The sequence below is a fragment of the Marmota flaviventris genome, chromosome 4 (genome assembly GCF_047511675.1).
Source record: "Marmota flaviventris isolate mMarFla1 chromosome 4, mMarFla1.hap1, whole genome shotgun sequence".
NCBI classification, from domain to species: Eukaryota; Metazoa; Chordata; class Mammalia; order Rodentia; family Sciuridae; genus Marmota; species Marmota flaviventris.
In genome coordinates this window covers 54,987,370-55,013,246 of record NC_092501.1, presented here as the reverse complement: position 1 = coordinate 55,013,246, position 25,877 = coordinate 54,987,370, and the positions used below count along the sequence as shown (strand labels likewise).

Genomic DNA, 25,877 nt, shown 5'->3' with positions numbered 1-25,877 from the left:
TTAGCTTATTATTTTTCTTTTATAATAATAGTTTAGTTTTTTTTTTATGTATATTTGCATTTTAGTTAGAAAGGCTTCCCTGACCCCAAAATAAATTTGTCTGTTTTCTTCTAGTACTTTAGTCTTTACATTTAAATATTTGGTGCTGGGAGCCATTAGCCAAGTAGGTATGACAATTTCCTTGCCAGCGTACCCCATGTTGCTGACATGTTGCAGCGACATTGAATGTAGGTGACCTTGCTCAAGGACCAAGGCAGATTAGGGTGTTCCCGGTTTTAAGATAATCGTGTTTAGGGCGTTCCCAGTTTAGGTTCCAGGTTTAAGGTTTAAGATTATTCCTCCTGGGAATAGGGCGTATCCTGCTGCCTGAGTTCCCCTTGAGTTCTCACGGGATTCAGACAGTATATTTTGGAGACAGAAGCCCAGTGGGTGTGGATTTGGGCAGAGAACGTGGATTTGGGGAGAGAACGTGGATTTCCCCAGAACGTGATTGTAGACGGCTGGTGTGAGTTCAGGAATAAAGAGTTGCTGTTTGAATCTACACGCTGTGTGGTGGCTCGTGATTGTGTGCCCAGCCAGACTGTGGCATTTGGCGGCTCGTACGGGGAACTTCTGAAGCTTGGAGGTAAGTGAAATTGCTCGCCCCTGAGGAAGAGCGAAAGAATGGGTGACCAATTCAAAAAACAATGTGTTATTGTTTTGATTTATCTTGTTTTTATTGGGAATTTATCTAAATACGTACATGGAATGAGAAATTAACCCAGCATTTTTATTCTCTAGATGTCATTCCTACATTCCAATTCCATTTACTGAATAGTGCCCACCTAAATCTATTCCCTATTGATTTAAGGTGATATAGGTTTATGTCTTAGCTTTAATATTTGGTTGTTGGTTTAATACATCTATTTGGAATAATTTTAACTATTACAGTTTTAAAATTAAAACATGTTGATATTGAATTTAATGTATTACTGCTCTATTTTTCAGAGTTTTCCAAGCAACTTCCACATAAATTTGAAAAACCATGTCTGGTTCCCAAAAAACCAACTGGAATTTATTAGACCCACAATAAATTTACAAACTAGAGAAAACAGATTAATGTGGCTGAGCATCCCTATTCACAAATGTGATTTTCATTTGTTTTAAGTTTTTGTGTTCTCAGTAGTGCTTTTAATTCTTCATACAGGTCTTGCATATTTTTTACTACTCTATACCTGGGTTATTTTACATCTTTCTCTTTCCCCCCCACCCCATTACAAATGGTGTATTTTCTTCCATTGTTCCAACTGCCTGTTGTTTCTACTAAGTGTTAATTTTAACTTTGGATGAGTTATATAAACTATCAAAGTATTATATTCCTCACCTATAAAACTGAGCAAATAAAGCTGGGTGTGGTGGTACATGCTTATAATCCCAGTGACTCCAGAAGCTGAGGAAGGAGGATGGAAAGTTTGAGGCCAGTCTCAATAACTTTGTGAGACCCTCTCTCGAAATTAAAAAATAAAAAGGACTGGGGTTATAGCTTAGTGGTAAAGCATTCCTGGGTTCAATTTCCAGTACTATAAATAAATAAATAAACAAACAAATAGATAAATAAATCTGCGCAAATGCATACTTTGCAAGGGTTATAAGACTTTTAGATAGGATATAATTAATTAATCATAGTACCTGACATGCTTCTTAATATCAGCAGTATAGTTTCTCAATATTATAAATAATAATTAATTAATTTTTCTCCGATACTATGGTTTGTATATTTCTTCTCATATACACAGTCATACCAACTTCTAAATATACACACTTTCCTCCTTATTCACAGTTAAAGGGACTAACTCAACTTTTGAACTGAATAAACCTATGTTCTGGTAACATCCAATCAGCATTTTACCTAATTACTCTTGAAAAATTCATAAAGTTCATTCCTGTTAAGAGAGCCTGGTTATGAAATCCATAGTCGAGTTATCCTTGGATCAGAAAGTATACTTGCACTATCTGTAAATAGATGGAATCAACTGTAGGAAGCAATCTTAGCTCTACTTTATTCTCATCATGCCATCCTTAAAATTAACAAAATCAGACTTCTAATAACTAACAGGTGAAATAAAACACTTTTTTCCAGTTGTTTTCGGATACTCCTAATGCTGCTCCTTAGGACCTCTTTTATAGCCTATTCCTTCCCTGCCTTCCATTTCCCTATCACAAAAATAGCACTGCCTCAGAGAACATATTTCCCAAGAGATCTTGCTTAAACTGCCAGCACATATCCAATTTATAGTTAAAATTATTTCTATTAGTCAACCAAAACAACTTGTATCTATGTTATTACTTGTAACTTCAAAAAGCTTTTTCCCTGGAAGTAATGCAAACATAGTAATTAACAGGTTGTATCCATTAAAGAATAAGCAAATAAACCTATTAACAAAATCCAAATGATCATATCAGAAGGCACCTGGCAAACAGACATTTTCATTCATCTGTATATAAAAATTACAAAACAGATGAAGCATAATAGGCAATAATTCAGGTTACCTTAAATTTACAAAGACATCCTATTTGCCAGGCATTTTAAACAGCTTTGTTAATGGATTATTAGTTACTTGATACACTGGATCAAGGAGAGAAATCTACAACTGGAATTGTTAGCCTACTCCAAACTTGAAAAGCAAAACTGGAAATGAAATATTTTGTGCCTTTAGCCCTAATATTCTCCCCACATATGGTACTAAATTCCTTACTACTTACTGAATATTGCTACCAAATTTACAACAAAATTTAATCACCAGAATCTTCTCTCCCCTCCTAAAATAAAACTAGTTCATATTTCTTCTCTTCCTGGATTCTCATTTTTATTAATGATTACACCTGGAATCATATCTGGTTCTTAACACTTACTATTCTTTTTTCCTTTTCTTTTTATAGCAGGGATTGAACCCAGGGAAATTTAGCCACTGAGCCACATCCCAGCCTTTTTATATTTTATTTTGAAACAGGGTCTCATTAAGTTACTTAGGGCCTTGCTAAAACTGCTGAAGCTGGCTTTGAAGCACAGTTCAAACCTCCCAAGTCACGAGATTAAAGGCGTGAACCACATCACCCATCTTAGTACTCACTTTTAAATCAAAACCTGTCCATTCTTTCTGCTTCCCAAATCTCTCCTCCATTTACCTGCTCCTTTCTTGTTTTGAAGGACTACTATCACAGCCTAATTTCTTTACCCCAAATTCTCTCCTTTCTAATCCTTCCTTTTGTAACCCATATTAAATCCCATGACCAACTATCTGTGTGGATATTAACCAAATTAAATTCAAGCTCCTAAATTTAATTCTATAATCTGACCTCAATTTTGTCTTTTTTACCTCCCTCCCCTCACCCTGTACTGAGTATTGAACCTGAGGTACTACATCCCCAACCCTGCTTATTTTAAGACAGGCTCTCACTATGTGGCCCAGACTGGCCTGAACTTGAGATCCTCCCATTTGAGCCTTCCAAGTCACTGAGATTACAGGTATGTGCCACCATGCCTGGCATGTTAAGGGGCATGGTGATGCACATATATAAGCCCAGCAATGAGACTGAGGCAGAAAAATCGCAAATTCAAGACCAGCTTGGACAATTTAGCAACACCTATCTCAAACAGGGCCAAGGAAGTAACTCAGTGACAGAACACTTAGTTAACATGCATAAGACCCTGGGATTCAATCCCTAGCAACACATACATACATTAAATTAAATTCAGTTATTGTTTCTTCTAGACTAGCTAAAATTAAGACTTTCTTTCCTAAAGATATAAACAGATGCAAATAAACACTAAATTAATATATACATTCATGGCAGCATTACTTATAACAAAAATTTGAAAATAAATTAAAGAAACCCAAATTTTTGGTATATCTAAGTAATGACATGTTAAATGATCATTCACAATATCCCTCAATGATATTTGAAAATTGAAAAAAATACTTTTTATTAAAAAAAAGTTGCATTAGAATTACACACTCTCAGACTATAATCAGAAACATGAGTACAGAAAAGGTCCCAAAATTTTATTATCTATGCATGTCAATTTTTATATTCAAATGTTTTCCAATTTTTCTATCACAAACATGAACTATTTTTATTTGTTTTGTTTTGACTTGATTGTGGTTCTAAGGAACCAACCCAGGGTAAACTAGGCAAGAAGAACATGTTATACTTTTATAATAAAAACAAAAAATTATTTTAAAAAAAACCTAAAAATGTGTATTTCAGAATAATGACACCTAGCAATGGAATAAAATGAGGCTAAACTTGATATTAATAAGAAAGTAGAACTGGAGATGCAGCACACATGTAGAGCACTTGCCTAGCAAGCTTAAGTCCTTATGGTTCAATCTCCAGCATTGAAAAAAATTTAAAAATAAAAATAATTAGGACAGTTCCAAGTAATGTGGAAAACATTACTAAAGGCTTCCAGAATATTTTCCTCACCATCAAGGAAGGCTAAACTGAAATCCTACTGTGCTAAAAAGACAAAAGAGTATACGCAGATTTTTTTTAAAAAATTATACACACACACACACACACACATATATAATATACGGTTTAAAGAATGATAGAAATTTCTTTTGCCTATAGTAACTTGAATAAATTTTTGTACATTGATTATACAGTATAGCCTTTAATGCACATAAAAAACTGTCATAATTCATTAATATTTTAAAATTACTGCTTTTTAATTCCATCAACATGAAAAACAAGCCCAGAGAAGCAGAAATGAAATAAGCCATGGGCTCATTATATGGTTTCTTCATAAACACTATCCATTTTACTAACACAATTTTAATCTATGAGTTCATTGAGTACATGTCCTCTGTAAGTTTTTTAATGTCATCCAAGTACTAATATGTTTTATAGTTTAAAAAAACAAAGTAATTTTAAAAATAAATGGGGTTTGTGAGAATGAACTTAACAGCACTACATTTATATAACATACTAAGGACATGGAATGCTAAGAACCTCCTAAGATGATGGACACTGGACCACCTAGGCTATCCCTTCCAACAAGAATCCTTGATAACTGCCTAAACCCTGAAACAGAAATCTATGATATTCCTGTTATTAAGGAAAGTGATTCACATCCAATCCTACAAAAACACAAAGAGAAAACCCTCTAAAGAAGCTGCCAGTTGTTAAAATCTGCTCAGATCAGGCATCTACTGTTATTACTATTTTTTGTTTGGTTTGAGTTTCATAAAGCATCACCAAATCAATACATCCCAGACAGATAAATGTATACACATGATAGCCTTGATACAACATAAGTGACAAATCCAAGTTCCAATGTTAGCCACCAAATCAATCCTGCACAGCAATTTCTATAAACCTTGGACAAAAAGCTTAACAGCATAGCAGTTAAGACAACAAAGGGAAATATGCACATAAGAGAAATGAGAAAAGACTAGATGTTACCACAGTAAGTTTATGTTTTATCTAAATATTCTTGGGCTGAGGGATGTAGCTCATTGGTAGAGTACCTACTTCATGTGCAAGAAGCCCTGGGTTTGATTCTCAGCACCTAAATTCAGTATTCCTCATACCACACAGAGTCATGACCATAATGCTATCATCTCAACAATTTATTTTGATAGGCCATCAAGCAGAATGGCAAGGAAAACAACCTGTGCATTAATATTTGATCTGCCTCAAATAATTCTAAACATAAGTATAATTTAGAATAAGGTAGGAGGACTGGTAGGTTTAACTTTCAGACTCAATTTACAGCTGTTCACCAGTCACCTGCTATTCGACAAGTTACTTACCAACTTGTGCTGCCATTTCTCCGTAAATTTATCCCCTAAGATGAGGATAATTCTTGCAAATTGTGTCACAAGCATTTTGAAAGGAACCATGAATTATTGTGTAATGCTCTTGAAATTCCTCAGATGTAGGGTCCTACACAAAGTAAAGTATTATTATACATCTCTCTAACAGTAGTATCTGTTTGCATTAAGGGTTTTTCTTTTCCCTACACTTGACAGATTCTTGCCTACTAATGTTTCTCAAGTGTCCAAAGCAAACCTGCAGTTCTGACCCCAGTAATTACTTTTTTTCAAGTCATCATATCACCTACACCTTTCTCTTCCTTAGAAGATATTGTGAAATTTATAAGTTATAAAACATAATGAATTTCTTTGGTTTTATATACTTTGGTTCAGTAAGAAATATTTGATATTTTTTAACCCACTCTCCAGTAAATAATTTCCCATGCTTATACTTTTTAAATTTCAACTGTATTTTATAGAACAGTTGATTTGCAGATTTTTGTTTTGTGAATAGAAAGAACAGAACAGAAAATGAAGGCAGAAAGTAAGTTATTACTGCTGTGAGATTTAATTACTGGACCGATCAACAGAAATTACTGTTACAGTAATACAGGAAACAGAAACAATGTTCATTATCTTTTTATCTTCTATAAATGCTAAGTATAAACTATAATTAATTTTATCACATTATTCAAAACTTTACCTACTACTGGCTTCGCTAATCAAGTTAGTCTTCCATCCAAGAATAAACTATACATACTTGGATTTTTAGTTTGTGATGGCACGATATTACATCTTGAAAACAACTCTCAATCTTATGTGGTTCTTAAAATGACTTGAATTTATGCAACAAGAGGTAATAGAACATGGTGTCTTAATTGTATAAACTTAGTTACAAAATAGTAATTAAAATTTTTTTCCTACCTTCAGAATTACTTTAAAATATCAATGACAACTATTTTCTTCCTAGGTGAACAAATATTCTACCTTTTCACTATGGCAGGATAAAATCTTTGTGGATAAAAGTAAAACTACAGGATTTAGAGTGGTGTCTTAATGTTTGCTAGTCTAGTAACCCTGTTGTTAGTCTCAATTTCTTTTAACTTCAGTTTCTTCTTCTGTAAAATGAGCAACACAACACTTGCACTACCTAAAAGACTATTGAGAGGATTAAATGAGATAAACCATCTGAAAGAACTCTGCAAAGCACAAAAAGCTACTGAAATAGAATTATGACACAGCATTTACAAATTATGGTCATAAAAGTTTAATATCACTTCTAAAATGAAATAAATGGAAATAGATGTACGAAACATTTAGGACCATGGTCACCAAGTTATAGCTATGACTGGATATATACTCCATAAAGAAACTTGTTAAGGGGCTGGGGATGTGGCTCCAGCGGTAGCGCGCTCGCCTGGCATGCGTGCGGCCTGGGTTCGATCCTCAGCACCACATACAAACAAAGATGTTGTGTCCGCCGAAAAACTAAAAAAAAAATAAATATTAAAATTCTCTCTCTCTCTCCCTCTCTCTCTCTCTTTAAAAAAAGAAACTTGTTAAGAAAAGTATACTTCCTACAAGTTACCTTAAAATTTTCAGAAGTGAATTTGGAAGAAAGTATAAAAACAATTCATTTAAATGGACTTATATGGCTTCCTGAAAGTTAAATTTTTTACTTGTTATGAATTAAGAAATTGAGGGGCACAGCAGGGCATGGTGGCACACACCTACAATCACAGGGATTTGGGAGGCTGAGGCAGGAGAATGGCAGAAAGATTGTTAAGTTTGAGGCCAGCCTGGGCAACTTAGTAAGATCCATCACAAAATAAAAATAAAAAGGGCTAGGAATGTAGCTCAGTGGTAAAGTACCAGTGTTCAATCCCCAGTACCAAAAGAAAAAGATAAAGAAACCAAGATGCACAGTGGCTCATGCATGTAATCCCAGAGACTTGGGAACCTGAGATAAAAGGATCACAAATTCGAGGACAACTTTGGCATTTAGTAGACTCTCAACACCTTAGAAGACTCTTGTCTCAAAATAAAAAATAAAATGACTGAGGATATAGCTCAGTGGTAGAGTGTCCCTAGGTTCAATTCCCAGTACAAAAAAAGAAGAAAAGAAATTTAGACAGTACAAAAAAAAAAAAAAAAATTAAAAAGGAAAAGGAAATTGAGATACTAGCTTAAAAAGATTAATTAGAAAGTTCTGAATATAGGCCCTAACACTCCCCACCTCCCCAAAAAAAGTTCTTACACAGGAAAAATACATGTAAATGAAACAGAAAGTCTCTCTCTGGAAGTAATTCAGAAAAAGCTAGTAGTCATAGCAAGGGGAATACACGTACAAGAGAAATGAGATGAATGTGAACTTAATCTACATTCTTAGTATAATAAATCAGTTAAACTTTTCTATGTGGATCAGAAAATGTCCAGAATGGAAACACTCTCCTAACAGACCACAGGCCAAATCTACTTACTAAACTACAAGGCCAAGTACTCTAGTAAATTATTGTGACTCAAGAATAACTTATCATTAATGAGGTTTACTCTTTCTCTTTCACTCCTTATTAGTTATAGGATACGTTTATAAAGTCAAACTATGTTAGAAATAATTCTTAGTTCCATTCTTTCTGATTTCTCTGACAAATTTAAAGCTCTGATGAAATGAACCATGCTTACTTACTACATGATCCTAGAAACACAACCAGACTGTTCAATTACTAGAAGACTTTAAAATCCAGTAAGATCCAACAACTTCTTATCTTCTAATCCATTCCTCGAACTCATAAATTTAAAAAAGGATTAGGAAAGGGGCACATTTACAGAATTTAGGAATTATTTCAAACACGTAATTTAGTTAAAAACATTAAAATTTACTACTAAAGCAGCTTAAACCAAGACTGAGGTTAAAAAAATCAAATCCCTATCACAATCAACTGTCCTTGAACTTTCACTTTTTCCTACCTCTGAACCCTAGGAATACTTCAATATATCATCACTGAACCAGGACTTCTAATAATAAAAGACTTTCTTCAGGATCAGAATCCTCCCTGTATAAAACTAAGCAATTTCAGCTCAAGGCTTTTTTTTTTTTTCGGGGGTGGGATGTGCCCAGGATAGAATCCAGGGGTGCTTAACCTCTGAGCCACATCCCCAACCTTTTTATTTTTTACTTTGAGACAGGGTCTCGCCAAGTTGCTTAGGGCCTCTTGCTGAGGCTGGCCTCAAACTTTTGTTCCTCATGCCTCCCTCCCCCAGCCACTGAGATTATAGGCATGCACATGCACCACCATACCAGACTTATTTTTCAGCTATTGTTGACAATATTAAACTTAAGCCCTCATTTTCTCCCTGAAATCTTATTTTAATTCTGTCCCACAGTGACATTTCTCATCATTTAAATTTCCTGAACTGAAAGTATTCAGCACATCATTTAAAATTTTAATTCTATCCAGTTGTTTCATTTGTTTGCTTTTAACTCCCAACCCAGGCTCAATTTCTGAAAGAAAAAGCTCATTTTATCATGTTTCTATTCCAGACTGTGGTACACACCCTGGACAACAATGAGGAAATCCTAAAGAGGTTTCCTAAGTTAAGGAAATCCACACTCCTAACTTCGTATTATCACATAATTCTTCAGGATGAAAGTATAGGATGATATAGATGTCACGATGCAATCAACACAATGTCAATAATACCACAAAGAAGTGGCTAGTTAAGTTTCTCAGAATCTCACCTATAAAGTTAGAAGCTATTTCAGGCATTATCATCATGCTATACGCATACAGTGTCTACCCTTGTGTCCTGGACGCAGAACAAGTGTTTAATAACATTAAATCTTCTTAATCTTAGAAAACTGCAGTAACTGTATTGACAATTTTTATGTGCTGGCTTTGTATTTTCTACTTGCCATCCATCCTTTCAGAAATTATAGTATACAAAGTTCAGTTATTTCTATGGAGCATGGTAAATATAAAGAACAGCAGAAGCCCCAATACCATGAAAATTTCAATCTGAGGCAACATTCCAAAGCTAAACAAAAAAAAGTAAAGGGCCCATTTGCCTCTACAGCACAGATAAAAATCAAAGCCATTATCGGAAAGTACTATTCATTCATTTCTACCAAGTGACACCTCAATGCCTGAAATTATGAAAATCTGGTAAGATTCCATGAAATATTCTTAGTGAGTACAAGGAACTTGCTATTTACCTTGAGTTCTACAATAATTAAACCAGCTACATTAAGTACCATTATCATTCATTAAAACTAAATTACAAATTAAAGCAGAAGAGACAAGAGAGATTAAGACCCTCACAACAAAGGATAAAAAACTACATTATTTACAATTTTCATTATCGGAAGATTGAAGTTTGGCATGGTGTTGAGATGATATGAAAGCTGAAAGGTGCCTGAATATATTATATCTGTATTAACTCTCAAAAGTAACTAACAACAGAAACCACCTAAAAAGTGAACTTATAAAAAATAACTGCCATAGAAAATAGAAAATACTTAAGTGTAATTACTGCTAAAGTCTAAAGAAACCAAGTCAATATAGTTGCATTCTTACCCACATTTACCACTTTAAGAGTAACTTTTGTTATAATCAAAAGTAAAACATAGTAATATTCCTAAATATGGAAATATTTAAGATATCCAGGAAAACAGAACATGAAATGTTACCAAATTCCTCAAATTTCTCATTTTCTTAAAAAAATTATTTTAAATTCTGCTTGATCAGCTACTGAAAACTCAGAATACCTCATATTCATGAAACCATCATAGACAGCATTGATTCTTGAAAGTAGCTAATTATGGTAGTAAAAATGATATTTCTGATTAAACCAAATAAAATTATCTTATGGGGTTCCCCCCCCCCCAAGATATACAAAAACATCAAAATTAAAATCTGTTAAGGGTGACTGAGCTTATTAAAGAGTTCTATAATACCTTTATACCAAAGAAGATGTATATACACTGCAGGCTGGTTTTCTCTATTTCACTTTTTACACACCATACTATAAGGTTTATAATAACAGTAAAAAAAGAAACCAAAAAGAAGCAAGCAAATGTCAAGGATATAATTAACTCCTGCTTTGCTTTTAAAGTTTGATAAAGAATATAGATTTAAGACTACAGAAATACAATACTTCAAACTTAAAAATAATTATTAGAAATAGCAAATTAAAATGTTTCCACTTACCTGGTTTTTTTCTGGATTTTTCATGGCCTAGCTGTCCTAGATCATTACATCCACATGTATACACAGTTCCATCATCCAGAACAAATACAGTATGTCTGAGTCCACATCCTACATCCCGGACCTTTTTATTTATAAAAAAGTCACTTTTTCTGGGCTCTAATACAATTTCTTCATCAATTCCACCCAAACCTAGTTGTCCAAAGGATGCATTTCCCCAGCACAACATGCTTGTAATTATTTTGGTCTTCCAGTTTCAATACAAAACTCACTTCTGAAACACTGGGAAGTTGGAGGTACCCTATGTCTGAGGAGACAGAAAAAAGTTAACATGAATTCAAAAGGAAACATCTAACTGCTCTTTGATCAAGTGATAGGCTACAATAATCACTATACAGTAACACTAAACATTTTAAACTATGCTACATAAGTATCATTTAGCTTCTAAAACCAATTAGTTGTTTTACTTTTAAATGCACCATACAAAAATGCTTTGGGAAAATTTGTCACTTTCTATGACTCTTTGCAAAATTTAAAACACTAACTAGTTTTGGCTTTCTGTTGTCTTGTGATAGATTAAACTTATGAAAATAACTGTGGATGAAATTAATCAGTTATTTGTTTTTACTTTAAATAATTTCAATAAGAGCAGGAAATAAGACGTCTTTCTAATGCACCTCCAAAGTCAAGTATACAGCCAACTGCAGAAGCATAACCTTGCAATCTCCCTCAAATCATAGCATAATTAAATAATACAACACCTACCTCCACATCAACAGAAAACTGAAGTTCTTTTCTGTAAAAGAAATAAAACCAATAATGGAAAAATTTAAGTTTCCGATAATTCAAATGACTTTCAGTTATTCATACTAATAGGCCTTACAAAAAATTAGAATTCTATTAAGCCCTAACTTTAAAACAATTACCTCCAGAGATCTTAGTCAAAATACTAACATTCCAACCTCACTGCAAATTAAACACTAATGTGATTATAATAAATACTCAATTTCAATATCAAGACCTCCCCAAAATTCAACATTTTCTATTAGGAGCGGCAGTTGACTCAGAAATTTTCCCTGGGCAATCCACGTCTATGTGTACGTGTACCTCTGGGACAACTATTTGGAGACGGAGGAAAAAATTGTAAAATCACCCCACCAGGACTGCTGATTTTTCAAGAATAGGAATGGGGGCTGGGACACTGATAGTTTGCTGGCGAAATCTGTAGAACTTTCCAGTACATTGACTGAATATTTCTTCGCTTGCAAAGAAATAAATAACAAATAGTCTAATTAGTCTAAACCTGCACAGATTTTCAAATGCATTACGTTATTAAATAATACCGGTACTACTACATTATTCCTGTTGTAATCACCTACATTTCTTACACCAAAACTTCAAAGTTTCAAAATCCAATTTTTCTACATTACGGCTAGCAAGTGCCAAAGGTGTCCCATTCCATGACCCATCCATTAAAAGAAGTTTGATTTAATTCTTTTGGGGCATCAGAACTCTACAGTTCCCGAGAGTTCTGCACTGTCTTCCCGTATTTTCCCCCCGTTTGTTTTAAGAGGAGGACAGGAAAATATCCTCGATTTCAGCGCGCCTAGATTTAGCCACTCTTTTCTCTTAAAGGTCCTAAAGGGATACGGGAAAAGCGTTCTCTCTCCAGCAACAGGTAGGAGAATGAGAAGCAGTTTACTACCATCCTTTCCCTCAACAGGCACCTACACCAGCTCACGCGGGTCGGGGAAGGGAAATCGTCTGCACACTCCCAACCTCGCGGACCAACCAGTCAATTACCGCAGCTTCCCAGACGCAGAGGCCAGTAGACGAGTCTGGGCACCCGGCGGCCTCAGCCCAAAGTAGGTCTTCCCCAGGGAGGTGCGACATTCCAGCCCCAGGGCCACGGAGCACCGACCCTTCCCTCACCCCCCGCCCCTCACCCCCAGGAAGCGCTGAGAAAGCGCCCTTCGCCATGCCGGCCTGTATCCGCCCAGCCCCAGCCTGCCCCCTCCCTAACGCCACCACACGCCCCCCGAACCCACCCGGGCAACGACTCACCCGGCCCCTCAGGGCAGGGAAAACCCAAGGCGACCGAGGGCGGCCCCTCCCGAAATAGCGAGGCTGCGCGGCTGCTAAAGCACGTCTCCAGATCCTGGGACCCTCCTTCAGCCAGTGGCGGCGATCACCAAGGCTCCTCCGGCTTCGGGCCGCTGCTCCGCTGCTCCCGGGTCAGGTCCCTGTGAAACTTTACCAGGTTCCTCAGAGAAAAGCAGCCGCCACCACTGTCCAGTCCGGAGACAGCCGTCAGCGACCCGGATGGAGCGGGAGGGGAAGAACTGAAAGCGAGCAGGGCGGAGAGCGTAAGGGGTGGAGAGTTGAGGGAGAGGCCAAAGAGGAGAAGGGAGAGGAGGAGGTGGCTACGCGGGGGAGGGGGAGGGGCCTGCCGGAAGTGAACCGCGGAGCACGCGCGCGAGCCCGCCCACTTCCCTGCACGCGCGCCTGCGCCAGAACCCTTCTAGGGTACACCTGCGCCTGCGCGGTGGGCTGCTTTGCGTTCCTTTGACTAATGGGAAGCGCCAAATACAGAAGCTGGAGATTGTGAAGACAAGAGAAGGTGTCTGTGTTTTTATTAACACTCTGCGTGCACAAGGGCCATTTTATGAAAAAAAAAAAAAAACTCTTTATTTAGTCTTTCTGCTCCACATTAGTATTTTCGTTGTTTTATTCTGCCTTTCCCCTTCCCTAAGGAGATTTTGAATAATCAGCTGCAACCCCAAGATGGGGTTGCATTTTATATAAAGGCGGACGGGTCTAGACTCAATTAGAGCTAATCTGAAGATGGGAGATACATTGATAGCAATGGCTGAAGCTTACCGCGTTGTCAACACCACCAATTCAGGTTCCTGATATACGTTGGCTCAGACTTTTTGAGTTCTCCCTGGGAGAGCTCAATCAGAAAAGTAAATAAGGCATATAGCTAGAGTTCCTGCTTCAAAAAAGCCCTCTCAATCAGAAAAGTAAATAAGGCATGTAGCTAGAGTTCCTGCTTCAAAAAAGCTGGGTTTCACGGGCCAGTGTTAACACCATCTTGTTACCAAAACGGAGTCCGTTTACTCACAACATGAAAAGGTCCTATGGAGTGGACGACAAGAAAAAAGGATTTGTTCAGAACCAGATGTGGTGGCCTGCACCTGTACAAGTGCCTTGTATATGTATACGTAGAGCCAATCCCACACTCAGGAGGCTGAGGCAGGAAGATTCTTTTGAGTCCAGTTGGAAATCGGTCTGGGCTACATAGTGAGACCTGAGTGGGGGAGAAAAGGTAAGCCGACAATAATCAAGAAAAATGGCAGACTCTCTTCCTGAGAAACCATTAATACCGCTTTCAACTTTTTTTTATCCTTAGGAGGAAATAGTTGAGGAAACCTGGTAACTGGTAATCTGATCAGCGTCAGTCTTGAAAGGAGGAAGACCAACAAAATCTCATGCAAATCATCCCTGTGCCTCAAGTTTAAATGATTAATGAGGGATGTATGCTCAAGGATGCACAGGCCTTTCTAACAAAGGATAACCAGGGGAGTGGCTACAATCGCTTTTAAAACTGGAGAACTTGCAACAAGGCATTTTAAAGTTAAGATTTACCAAGACTTGTGACTTTAGAGTGAATGTTGAGAACCTAGAAGGAATCCACAGGGCTGTATATCTTTTACTGAGAAATATATTTCAAATTATGAAGTGTCTATATTAGAATATGTTTAAATATGTGTTAGTTTCCTGGGGCTGCTATAACAAATTACCACAAATCAGTATATTAAAACAGCAGTATTTATTGTCTCACAGTTCTGGAAATCAGAAGAACAAAAAGTGACAGCTGGGTGGTTCCCTCTTGGAGTTTCAGGGAGAAAAGTTTTCCAATGCCTCTTCTAGTTTTCTTGACAATATTTGTGGAAGCATCACTTTAATCCTGCCTCCATCTTCTCTTGGTGTTTCCTCTGTGCCTCTGAGTCCCAATACCCTCTTTCTATAAGGATACCAGCTATTGGATAGGATCCACCCTATAATCCATTATGAGCTTATAACTTGATTGCATCTACAAAGACCTTGTTTCCCAATAAAGGCACACTCACGGGTAACTGAGGTTAGGTTAAACTTGTGGAGAAACCAAATTTAACTGATAACAGTATGTTACAAAAATAAGTATAAAAAAGATGCTTAGCAAAGAAAGTGTAATTTCAACATTAGGAATGGAGGGACTACCCACAAAACATACTTTATTCTTATCTTAACAGCCTCCTTTCTTGTGGGACTTTTTTTTTTCAGTCTCACTATTGCCTGTGTTACCCAGTCAGGTTTCAAACTTGAGATTGTCCAGCCTCCACCTCCAGAATAGCTGGGACTATAGCTAGTGTTGGTTTATCTGGATTCAGAGCCTAAACCTTACAGCCCACTTCAGACTTCTGTCCGTCTAGCTCCCCAAACACATTTACTTACATTCTGCATTTCAGAAAATTACTTAGTAATAATTCCTATGTTAATAGTACGTATCTAAGTGGATTATTGTGGGAATTTAATAAGATAAAATGATAGGCTCAATGGCCCCACTTATAATCCCAGTTACTTGGGAAGCTTAGGCAAGAGGATAGCAAGTTTGAGGACAGCCTGGGCAATTTAGTGAAACCTTATCTCAAAAAATCAAAAGGACCGTGGATACTCAGTAGTAGAATGTAGCCGGGTACAATTCCCAATAGTGCAAAAGACAATAATAATAATAAAATCACATGTAGTGCCTTGTATATGTCAAGAATCTTGTAAATGCTAGCTTTTACCATTACTAGTAGTCTCTCCCAAACTAGAAGTGGTAAGAAAATATTGGGAAATGCATTCCATAGTACCAAGGGGAAAAAATTAGAACAAGAGTATAGGAGTTTCGTTTCTTTCTTTTTTTTTTTTTTTTTTTTTGAGTACAGCGATTTTTTTACAGACCATTTTCAAATTAAAAAGATAATGTTCAGATGGTTGAGAGATCGTTGAAAGAGTTATTTATTCTTGTCTCACTGTTCTTGTTCCTTTCCATCCACCCATACTGTTCCTGCTTTATCTTGTCTCACTTCATTCAGGTCTCTACTCACAAACTTCCCTGATCAACCTGCACAAGAAAATCACTTTCTTGTTCCCTATTACCTTATCCTGCTTTATTTTCCTTCTTAGTCATATTACATTTTATTATATAACACATAACTGTACAACATTACGTTTATTAGTTGTAACATATAGATAAATAAGAAATAGATGAGCAATTACATTTAATCCATACATTATATTCTATATATTATGTAAATAGATGTATAACTTTGTCTCCTACACTATACTGAAAATTCCATAAATGCAGGAATTTTGTCTATTTTGTTCAGGGCTCTGTCCTTTAGTATCTTGAACTGTTCCTGGACTACAGTATGTACTCAAGAAATGTTGAATTAGCCAGGCATGGTGGTTCACACCTGTTATCCCAGTGGCTCAGGAAACTGAGGCAGGAGGATTATAAGTTCAAGGCGAGTCTCAGCAATTTACATGCGCATCACCTGCTCAGCCCTAGACCCTCTTTAAGTACTTAACGGGGCTTTAAACAACTTAGTGAGACCTTATCTCAAAAAATAAAAAGGGTTGAGGATGTGGCTCAATAGTAAAGCACCCTTGGGTTCAATTCTCTGGTAACAACCAAAAAAAAGAGAGAGAGAAATAGTGAATTGATTAATGGTGCTGACAGCATTGTAAATTATCACAATTCTTTTAATAAGTAAATATATTTGACAATATATTTTAAGAGCCAAAATTTTTTCCTTAATATTTTTCATGATAATAATATTTATTGTGAGATATTGCACAAGTAAACTGTTTACCTGTATTATATCACTTCTGAGTTCCAGCCTAACAAAATAGAAGATGCATTTAACAAAATTTTATTGAGCATCAAGTATATGACGCCCTCTCAATTCTATTAGGAGAGATAAAAACAAAAAGGCAGCAAACAAAAATATGAATAAGATTTTTATTGTAGCATTATTTCAAATAGCAAAAATGAAAAGCAACCTGAATTACAATATTAGGGAACTGCATAAGCAAATTTTGATATGTGGCTGATAAAATTGTGATTTTAAATACAAATACAAAATGTATATGATTCAATTTTTTAATGAGGCTGCAAAATTATATGTCCTACTTGTAGCCATGTTTTTTAAAAAAAATGCAAAAGAACCCAACCACAGTGGCATATGCCTTTAATCTCAACCACTTGGAGGACTGAGGCAGGAGGATTGCAAATTTGAAGACAGCCTGGCAATTTAAAGACTGGTAAAAAAAACAAAAAAACTGAGGCCTGCAGGGGAGTACAGGAGCAGGTCTAGGGCTGAGCAGGTGATGCGCATGTAACCCCATGACTGGTGGCTGAGACTGGAAGATTGTAAATTCATGGCCAGCATCAGCAATTTAGTGAGGCCCTAAGCAATTTAGAAAGATCCTGTCTCAAAGGTAAAATGCTCCTGGGTTCAATCTCCAATACCAAAAAAAAAAAAAAAAAAGTGACTAGGGGTGTATCAGTGATAGAATACCCCTCAATCCAATCCCCAATACCACAAATAAATAAATAAATAAATAAATAAATGTGCTAAAATAGTAGAAATCATTACATTGGAGATTGGAGCAGATTTTTTCTCTATTTTCCAAATTTCTATAAACAATATTAATCTTATGGTTTTAAAATGGCAATGATAGCCAGGCACAATGGCCTATAATCCCAGAGACTCAGGAGACTGAGGCAGGAAGATTTAAGTTAGAGGCCAGCCTCAGCAGTTTAGGAAGACTTAAAATTTAAACTTAAATTATGTCTCAAAATAAAGAATAAAAATGTAAAAAATGGGGATGTAGCTTAGTGAAAAAGTGAGTTCAGTCCATGGGTTCAGTCCTGGATATAAAATGAAATGTCATTGGTAAGAGAAATATTATTTGCTTCCAAAACAAAATAGGTTCAAAATGTAGAAGTACATAATTATTATTCACCTAAAATTCAATGTAGAAATTTTAGCTAATCAAATATTCCTTTCATCTGCAAAATATATATTCATGTTTATATATGGTTTAAGTCGAGCTATTCATTTTTTATGAAACTTTTAAAATATTAATGCTTGGAGGATCCCCATTTTATCAATTACATACCAAATTATTTGGTCCCCTAGAGTGGATTAGAAGTTTCTGTTTTGATAAACATAGTTTGAGAAATGACAAACATTTTAGGGCTAAGTATCTAAGATTGCAAATTTGGGTTTATTTGTACCACTGAAGGAATGGAACAAATAAATGGCACAAAAATTAAATTACTCCTTGATTTTCTTTTGATTTTTGTGTTTAACTTCCTAGGGCTGCTCTCACAAATTGGGTGACTTATAACAATAGAAATATTTCTCACAGTTCTTAAGTCCAGATGTTGAAAATCAAGATGTCGGTAGTGCCATATGCCCTCCAAGGGTTTTAGAAAAAAAATCATTCCTTGATCCTTCTAGGTTTTGATGGCTATGGCATCCTTTGGCTTGTGGCAGTATAACTACAACTTCCAGTTTCATACAGGCTTCTTCCCTGTGTTTCTATGATCTGCCTCTCCTTTCCCTTATAAGGACACCAGTCTTTGGATTTAGGGTCTGCCTAATTTAGATCTATAACTTAATTTCATCTTCAAAGCCATAATTTGCAAAGAAAAATCTGCAAAAGCATTTCAAAATAAGGTCATATTCTGAATTTCCAAGTGGACATGAATTTGGAGAGGAACACTATTCAACCCACTACAATCCTTTGTCAAGAAGTCATATCTGGGGACTGGAGTTGTAGCTCAGCAGTAGACCACTTGCTAGCATGTGTGAGGCACTGGGTGCCTCACACCACATATAAATAAGTAAATAAAGGTCTATCAACAACTAAAAAACATTTTAAAAAAAGGAAATCATATCTGTTCTTCCATTTTCCTAATTTTCTGTAACCTTAATATGACTCTCACCTACCTTCTGGTGACCTATGGGGTAAATATATTTTGAAAATCTCTTCAGATGAGTGGAAGACCAACATTATCTATGTATCTTCTGCCTGTAGATAATCTTTTTAGTCTGGAATTTTGGACATTTGTTAAGCATACAAAAGAACATATCACCAATTGTCACATCACAGGTTCCATCTTGAGTGTGCAACTGGAAAGCCTCCTCTAGTCACTTTTATCCATTCCTGCTTTCCAAGTTTAGGTCTATTCAATTAAGGAATTGTTCAGCCATATCTTGTTTGGTCCCTCAATGAGTCCCTCTAATCTGGAGAGTTTCCTTCTTTTCATCCTGTCTTTAAAATTCCAAGGTTATCTTTTTTCTTGGCTTTTTTTCTAGCATTATGGCATCAGCCTAAAACATACACAAGGCAAATGTTTCACCAGATTCATTCAACAAGTCTTTACTGAGCACTTAAGCTGTGCTGCTCTCCAATTCTAGTAGAGACAGACAAAATCAATCAGGTAGGCAAGTAAAAGTATATTGTAAGTTGTAATACAAAAAAAAAAGAGAGTAGAAATGAGAATAGTGAATCCTTGAAATAGGATGGGCAGTGAAGGTCTCAGTGGAGGAGTTGCCATTAAATATGAAAATAAGGAAAGAAGGATCAAGCACTATGAAGAGATGAGAAAACCCTGTAGGTGAGGGGAACCAATGAAGCCCTTGAGGCAGAAAAGAACTTGACATTTTCTAGGAACTGAGAGAAAATTAGTGGAGGTCAAGCACAGGTATACTAAATATGTTTGGAAATAGGATGGATCAAGTAGGCATGCCCAAGAGTTCTATTCCAAGCGGGGAGAGAAGTAGTTAGTGTATATGCTAAGAGAACAGATAACTTCTGATGCTGAACAGGACAGGATTGCTGAATTAGAGGAGTGAAAATGGAAGAAGTTATTTAGAAGGCTTTTGCAAAAATCCAAATGGGAGATAATAATGGTGGAGACTAAGATGGTAATAATGGAAATGAAGTGAAGAAGGTAGATTCAGAACACATTTTGGGGATAGGATCAACAAGGTTGTAATATGGGTGGCTCACACAGGATTAGAGCCACTGGTAACTTTTTGACTTGTGCAATTGATGAATAGTAGTGATATTTACAGATAAGTTTTGACTAGGAAAAATCAAGTGTTTTGTTTTTTGTTGTTGTTGTTATTTTCTGGTACTGGGGATTGAACCTAGGGACCTCCTACTACCCAACCACACACACACACACACACACACACACACACACACACACCCCATTCCTTTAATTTTTAATTTTGAGACAGGGTCTTGCTAAATTGTCCTACTGGTCTCAAACTTACAATACTCCTGCTTCTCTTTGGAATTACCGGAATTACCAGAATTACATATGCTACTGTGCCCAGCCAAATGTTCTGTTTTGTCTTTAAGTTTAAAAAAATCAACAGTGTGTTTCTGTGTTAATTTGCTATGGCAGCCATAACAAAATACCACAGAGGGGCAGCTTAAATAAAGGGACTTATTTCCTCATGGTTCTGGAGGCCAGAAGTCCAAGATCAAGGTGTTAGTCGGTTTGATTTTTTTCTAAAGGTCTCTACCCTAGGCTTGTAAATGGCCACCTCCTCACTGTGTGTTCAAGAGGTCTTCCTTTGGTCTGTGTCCTAACCCTGTCTTTTTCCTTATAAAGACATCAGTCATATTGGATTATGGCCTATTCTTGTGACCTCATTTTGCCTTAATTGCCTCTTTAAATGATCTATCTCCAACTATAGTCACTTTCCAAAGTACTGGGGGATAGGATTTTAGTATATGAGTTCTATGGGGGATATAATTCTGTCCATAGCAGTTTCTTTCTTTCTTCTGAATTTTATCAATAAAAAATCTTTTTAGGGGCTGGGGTTGTAGTTCAGTAGGAGAGTTCTTGCCTAGCATGTGTGAGGCACTGGGTTCAATCCTCAAAAGCACCACATAAAAATAAATAAATAAAATAAAAGCATTCTGTCCATCTACAACAAAAAAATAAAAAATATTTTCACTGTTATGCTAGATGGGTATGGGCCAGTCCCAGGAATAAATGAAACAGGAGAAATAACTCTCCTGCCACAGAAATGAGAAAGCAGAATGGAATATATGGGCCTTTATTTTAATACATTCAAGCAAAAGAATTGTATTGATTATATTATATGCTATGAAATATGTCACTTAATCTAAACATAAAGAATAATAATTCTGAGCATTAGCTGTAGGAATCCTTCTCAACTTTCACTCTCACAATCATCCCATCCTCCTTTGCCACTCCAAATTTATTTTCTGGCTTCAGTTTCCTTCTCAGTGTCTCAGTATAAAACAATAGTATCTTTGGATTTTGAATATTAGAAATATGTTTAAATGCTCTCTTTTTATTACTCTGTGATTATTTGTGTTTGTTTTCCATCCTCTAATTACAGGAATTGAAATGACATTAAAACAGACATAAACTTGAAAAATCACATGTAATGTGGACCTTGACCAGTATGTGGGGATGTATTCATGCATTTGAAATCGTAATGCGATTACTCTAGTTACTACTCTTTCTCATCAGAAAATGTTCTCCAACTATTTTGTTTTTGATGGCAGTAAAGAATAAAACTGCATGAAAAAACTATGCTTTCAAATTAACTATCTCACAGTAATCATAAGATGAGGATTCTATGAGTTCTAATTAATACTGAGCATTACTAAAATAATACAATATTAAGTGTGGGATCCATACTTATATGAATCCATTTATTTATTTGGGTATTTGATATTGAATCCAGGGGCACTTTACCACTGAGTTACAGCCCCTGCCTTTTTTATTTTGAGACAGGGGCTCATTAAATTGCTGAGGTTGGCCTCAAACTGGCAATCCTCCTGCCTCACCCAATTGAGACACTGGGACGACAAGCATGCACCACTGAGCCTACTGTGAATCTTTTAAATGTATGTGTTTTCTTTAAAAAAAATTAAGATGGCAATAATAAGGAGGAATCTCAAATTTTAGAGCTAATCAGTCACACTTTCATAAAAGTCATGAGACCTTTCAAAAAAGATATTTGAAGTTGGAGGTTGGTGGAAGTATAGCTCAGTGATTATGTGTATGTGCCCTGGGATCAAACACCAGAACCAAAAAGATAGTTGAAGTGGGAAAGTTCTAATTAGCTGTCAGATATATACAGTCTGGGAAGAATGTTTATGTATATTTTCATTTTTTATTCTTCCTTTTTTTCCAAGTGCTGAGGATCAAACCCAAAGCCTCTTGAATGCTAGGCAAGCATTCCACCACAAAGCTAAATTCCCAGCTCCCTTTATTTTTTTTATTTTTTTAGTTTTCAGTGGACACAACATCTTTATTTTTATGTGGTGCTGAGGATCAAACCCAGCACCCTGGGTATGCCAGGCGAGCGCGCTACCGCTTGAGCCACATCCCCAGCCCCCAGCTCCCTTTATTTTTAATGTATATTTTTTTAAATGGCATGCCTCCCTGCCATCAAATAGAATCAGGAATGAAATTAATTGTAACTACAAGTCTTTGTAAAATTAACAATATTGCTTTTTTTCCTTTCTCCAGTGTTGGGGATGGAACCCAGGCACTCCTGCATGCCAGGCAAATGCTTTACCACTGAGCCACAACCCCAGCCCCAGTATTGCTTTTTTTTTTTTTTAACAGAAATTAGCCAGAGCATGAATACCTTCATCTATTGAATCCTTTATTAATAACTTTCAAAATAATGTTATAAAGGAAACAGCCTTGCTAAGCATCTTATTTGATCATCACTTTTTTATAAATAGAATTGACACATTCAAATTCTTAGTTAAGCATTGAAAATTTTATGAAAGCAAAACAAAGGACCATAAAAGCAAAGAAATAGAAAAACTTTTTAGCCCCATCCCCCAGAATTTTTCTTGTTAACTATACATTCTATGTTTATAGAGCCAACTGTTAGTTGCCTTTAGCATACAGATATTTTTATGCATATTAAATGCAATTTTTAAAAAAAGTTTACTGTTACTTATGCTTTTTTTGGAAAAATATGTTTACTGTTACTTATGCTTTTTTTGTCCTAATAGCTGGTATCCAGAAATAAATAAAGCACTGACATTTTTATGGACAGTTTTTATTAGAGTTTTTTAAATGTGTTCTTATAATCTTGCTGTAAGATCTGATAGCCTGAAGGAACAATTGAGCAGTAGTCACTAGAAGGACAGAATGTTCCTAGAAGATAAATTATAGTTGCCACCTCCATGTTGACTAAATACAGTTTAACCATATTAAAAATGACAGAAATGTTTGCCCAAGAAAAACACTACATAATCCAAGATGTTTTAAAAAAAAAAAAAAATATATATATATATATATATATATATATATATATATATATATATATATATATATATGTAAATATATATGAAGCCAAACAAGAAACATTACTCTTTGTAAACATGGAATCTTAAGAAGTAAATTGACATATCATGTACAGTTTCCTCTTAACAAACAACACACAACTTCATCTGTTCAACCTTTAAAAGAAAGTATTACCCAGCAAGCTAAATTCTAAACAGTAGCTTTCAAATTGCTCCCATTCACAAGTCTGACAGGTGTTGACAATAAAATAAAAGTCCTATGGTTGGGCTGGGGTTATGCTCACTGGTAGAGCCCTTAACTACCTAGCATGTGTTAAGGCACTGTGTTCGATTCTCAGTGCCTCACATAAAATACAGGTCCATCAATGTCTAAAAACTATATATTTTTTAAAATCTTGTGGAATTGTACCTGTTAGAATTATTCTTAGTTTGAAGCATTTTTTAAAAGTATTGCAAGTCAGATAATTTAATTATATACTGAAATTAATCTATAGTAAGTGTGAAACATCCTATCATCCTTTTCTCACTCAGTTACCAATAGACTGGGTAAAATGGTTTCTCTTATTTGGTATAAAATTCTTCTGTTTTAAATTTAAATTTGCTTAGTTCAGGGAATTCCCATTTTCAAATATTAAAATAGCTTTTATTTAAAGATATTAATGCTTATTGTTAACAACTTAATAAAGTATAAAGAAGAAAATAACAATAAAAATACCACCCAAGAGATGCATACTGCTAACATAACATTGAACATCATTCTGGTATTTTTTCAAGTATATTGTATAGTATATACCAAGTTTACTCCAAAGTGTATTGAACACATATAGAGGTCAAAATAATTTTACTCAGTGAATCTTGGGGTTTTGTAACTCATTTTTACTCAGGATCTCTTCCCAACTACTCTTTCCAAATGTCTTGTTATCTTGATAGTCATCATCTGTACTTTGAAATCCTAGAATGCTTTCTCTAGGTTTTTCAATTCCTCTGTCTCCATAGAATGACAAAATGTTCGGGGGAGTATATAAAGGAAAATCTCAAAATATTGCATAGAGCTTTCATATTGTCTACTGCACTTGCATACTTAGATCCTTTAAATTAATAAACAATTTTTTTGTTTATATCAATAATATATGAAGAAAATGTATGCTTTTGCTTTTGGATTTTAATTATTTCAACCCTCATCTCTCCTGCCATGGTCTCAGTTCAGGTTGTCATTAATTCAACCCTGAATTTCTGCCCCAGCCCATGAACTACCTATAGTCTTGACTCTTGGGTTCACCTCCCAGTCACTGAGGTGATCTTTCTTAAATGCTGATTTGATCATAGTTCTTTAAAATCTTTATCATCAGCATTCAAAGTCCTTCATAATCAAGTCTTTATCCTCCTCTACAACTTTATCCCTGACCACATTCCCAAAATCACAAATTATTCGTGTTTTATGAATTATTATTAAGTACACTCTTTCTCATCTCCCTACATTTTTAAAAAATATCTTTGGGAGAAGTTACTGGGGATTGAACCCAGAAGTGCTCTACCAATGAGCTACAGCCCCAGCAACCACATCCCTTTAAGTTGCTAAGGCTGGCCTTGAATTTAGAATCTTCCTGCCTCAGCCTCCCAAGTTGCTGGGATTGTAGGTATACACCCCCAATACTCACCCCATTGCCTTACATGTTCACATTGCCTCTTCAACCTAGTAAGATTCTCATTTTTCAATACTTACTTAAGCAGTCCTTCCTTTATGAAGACATGCCCTATGTGTGCCAATTATGAAACACCCTCCTCTTTGGTGCCATCCTCTGCTATAGAGCTTGCCACATTGCAGCATAATCAATTGCCTATATTCTCCATCACTGGATTGCTAGCTGAAGGTAAGGAACTTAGATCTTTTTAGATATGTATCCCTAAGAATAAATGAATACAAGTTGTTTCATATTTGTCAAAAGCTCTAGCTGGAAAATTTTTTTATTTTTTATTCCTTTGTTTTATTTATTTATTTTTATGTTGTGCTGAGGATCAAAGCCAGGGCCTCACACGTGCTAGGCGAGCACTCTACCACTGAGCCACAACTCCAGCACCCCATTTTTTATTTTTAATTACTAAAATATGAGAAATAAATTATTAGCAAACTTTATTTAGTTTGTAAAAATCTTTCAAAAATATTTCTAGAGCCAGGTGCAGTGGTGCTTGCTTGTAATCCTGGTGGCTCCAGAGGCTGAGATAGGAGGATCATGAGTTCAAAGCCAGCCTCAGCAAAGGCAAGGCACTAAGCAACTCAGTGAGACCCTGTCTCTAAATAAAATACAAAATAGGGCTGGGATGTAGCTCAGTGGTGGAGTACTGTTGAGAGCCACAGCCGAAGGGGCCCCAGCAAACTTTCAGACTGCCAGCTGATGATTGGCTCACAGCGGCCCCAGCAACTTCTAGCTGATTGGCTCCTCTACAG

The 25,877-nt window shown here is 35.9% G+C and overlaps 1 protein-coding gene across 4 annotated transcripts in view; it reads right to left on the bottom strand.

The window, feature by feature from the left end:
• The window catches only part of Herc4 (HECT and RLD domain containing E3 ubiquitin protein ligase 4), a 115,080-nt gene extending 101,727 nt beyond the window's left edge, over positions 1-13,353 (bottom strand). For 2 of the 4 annotated variants that reach the window (XM_027931142.2, XM_027931144.2), the window contains exons 1-3: positions 13,070-13,353; positions 11,771-11,801; positions 11,009-11,312 (exon numbers count right to left, since the gene is read on the bottom strand). In XM_027931142.2, coding sequence (XP_027786943.1) covers positions 11,009-11,234 — 226 coding nt within the window. In that variant the 5' untranslated portion in view covers positions 11,235-11,312; positions 11,771-11,801; positions 13,070-13,353. Of the gene's footprint in view, positions 1-5,798; positions 6,145-11,008; positions 11,313-11,770; positions 11,802-13,053 lie in introns of those variants that run through there. The other 2 variants (XM_027931143.2, XM_027931146.2) reach the window with 2 other exon arrangements.
• Between the last annotated feature and the right edge of the window lie 12,524 nt (positions 13,354-25,877).